Raw genomic sequence first — 2500 nt, forward strand, 5'->3', positions numbered from 1 at the left:
TGTGTGTGTATTTACCTAGTTGCATTTACCTACTTGTAGTTTTACAGGGCCTGGGCTTTATGCTCGTGTGGCCCCGTCTCCATATCTACACTTATCCAATCTTACTTTAAAAGTGTGCACACTCGTTGCAGACACTACTTCTTCATCTAAACTGTTCCACGTCTCAATACACATGTGTGTGTGTGTGTGTGTGTGTGTGTGTGTGTGTGTGTGTGTGTGTGTGTGTGTGTGTGTGTGTGTGTGTGTGTGTGTGTGTGTGTGTGTGTGTGTGTGTGTGTGTGTGTGTGTGTGTGTGTTTTTTCTACAAATTGATTTTTATACACACAATAAATGATTTACAAAGGACATTACTTAATTCACGTAAACCTTACTTCCTTGTCATTGTTATTCAATCCGTTAAAAAGTCATGTGATATTTAATTATTTAACAAGAACTAATTATCACAATAACAATAAGTAGCAAGAGTGTAAGCGAAAGTGCCAGGGAGACGAGATGATTTCTTTACCAATGTATCGGCAAATCTGATCGCCGCAGTTTGTAGACTCTTACAGATGGAAAACATAAAGTGTTATAAACAATTTTTGGCGTCTTATACTAATACATGCCATTCAAGCATTCCTCTGAAAATCTTTTATATCATCTACCTTACAAGCCATGGTATTGTTTTCCCACAGAACTCAAGGTTGATACCACCATGTCGTCTTCACCGTCAGTGACACAGGATAGTTTGGTGACGGAAGACCAGGTGCGGGCAGCGCTCACGTCAGACAAAGGCGCCGCCGCACAACTCACCGCCTGGAGAGTCGTGGACTTCACTAAGAAGGGCGACAATTATGCCTCTCTAGTGACCAGCGTCGAGGTTGAGTATGAGCTCAACAGCAAAAGCTACGAGGTGATCTATATAGTAAAGATTAACACGGGAAAAGTCTTTGGAGGTGACAAATTTTTTGACATATTCTTCCAAAAGGAATGCAATTTCTTCCTCGACATCGCACCTGATATAAACTCTGTATTAAAGGAGATTGGTCACACAGAAATCAACGTTCCCAAATGTTTCTATATAAGTCTGGAAAAACGTAAAGAAGTTATATTCCTTGAGGACCTACGAGCCAGAGGTTACAAAATGGCTGACCGTAAGCAAGGGTTGGACAAGGCTCACACTACCCTTGTGCTGAGGGAGCTGGCCAGACTCCATGCCGCCTCCCTGTTGCTGCAGAATAAGACTAATAACGGAGACCTCGGAGAAAAGTACCCTTATTTGAAAATGCATTGGTCCTATTTTGTCACAAACTATGATTCAATATTGAATATGTTGAAAGAAAGTGCATATCTTTCCCAAACTATCACCAAAAAGGTGGATGGGTATGAGAGAGTAACTGCCTGGATAGACACAATCATCCCTAACATGAGGGACATCTTCTCCGAGGAGACGGAACACGTGATGCCTAAAGTAGTGTGTCACGGAGACTGCTGGAACAACAACCTTCTCTTCAGGTAAGTTACGAAGACTGCATTTTATCAACACTTCCCTTTCAAAATGTAAATGAGGCCAGAGATTTTCTTATTTCTCTAAATGTTCATCTTCACAAACTTGGCAGAAAAACGAGCATGTAATGTGGCTCCTACAGACTGGAGCTTTGACACCCTTGATGCAAAGAGTTACTCGTCTCGTCTCCTCCGGCAGGTACAGCGAGACCGGCCACCCCGAGGAGGCGATGCTCCTCGACTTGCAACTGACAAGCTTCGATGTTCCTGCTACCGATCTCAACTACCTCCTGTATACCAGCATGACGGGGGATGTCAGGAAGCCCAACATTGAAGCCTTCCTTGGCTCCTATTACACCACTTTCAAGGACATCATGGAGGCTGGCGGCAAGACAGTACCATTCACGCAGGCACAGCTCTTCAAGGACTTCAGGAACGAGAACCTCATTGGTTTAATATTCGCCATGATGTTTGTACCACTCGTGCTTTTTGAGACTGAAGGTGAAGTAGACACTTCGAAAGAGAATGAGGAAGATATTTCAGAAGTGTTTCGTGAGACAAGAGAAAAGTCGTTAGAAATGATAGACACAAATCCACTTGTAAAGCCAAGATTTTTGTCTGTTTTCGACGAAATGATCGAACTAGGGATTATTCCATAAGAGAGAGAGAGAGAGAGAGAGAGAGAGAGAGAGAGAGAGAGAGAGAGAGAGAGACACAGAGAGAGAGAGAGAGAGAGAGAGAGAGAGAGAGAGAGAGAGAGAGAGAGAGAGAGAGAGAGAGAGAGAGAGAGAGAGAGAGAGAGAGAGAGAGAGAGAGAGAGAGAGAGAGAGAGAAACACACACACACAGAGAGAGAGAGAGAGAGAGAGAGAGAGAGAAGAGAGATAGAGAGAATTGCCTATCATATCTATTACTTATGAAATATTTACTGAGATCTTGTCTTCTTAATTACATTTACAGATATCTTCGCATATGGAAAAGCAGTTGTAGTTGTAGACACGCATTAGATAAGAAAT

General features: G+C 42.8%; 1 protein-coding gene across 1 annotated transcript in view; it reads left to right on the forward strand.

Moving 5' to 3' along the window:
- Positions 1–2244, forward strand: part of LOC123506481 — a 3145-nt gene extending 901 nt beyond the window's left edge. Inside the window, exons 2-3 of the mRNA XM_045258597.1 lie at positions 675–1494; positions 1685–2244. Coding sequence (XP_045114532.1) covers positions 695–1494; positions 1685–2144 — 1260 coding nt within the window. The 5' untranslated portion in view covers positions 675–694 and the 3' untranslated portion in view covers positions 2145–2244. The remainder of the gene's footprint in view (positions 1–674; positions 1495–1684) is intronic.
- The last annotated feature ends 256 nt before the right edge of the window (positions 2245–2500 follow it).

This window comes from Portunus trituberculatus, chromosome 20 (genome assembly GCF_017591435.1).
Source record: "Portunus trituberculatus isolate SZX2019 chromosome 20, ASM1759143v1, whole genome shotgun sequence".
NCBI lineage: Eukaryota > Metazoa > Arthropoda > Malacostraca > Decapoda > Portunidae > Portunus > Portunus trituberculatus.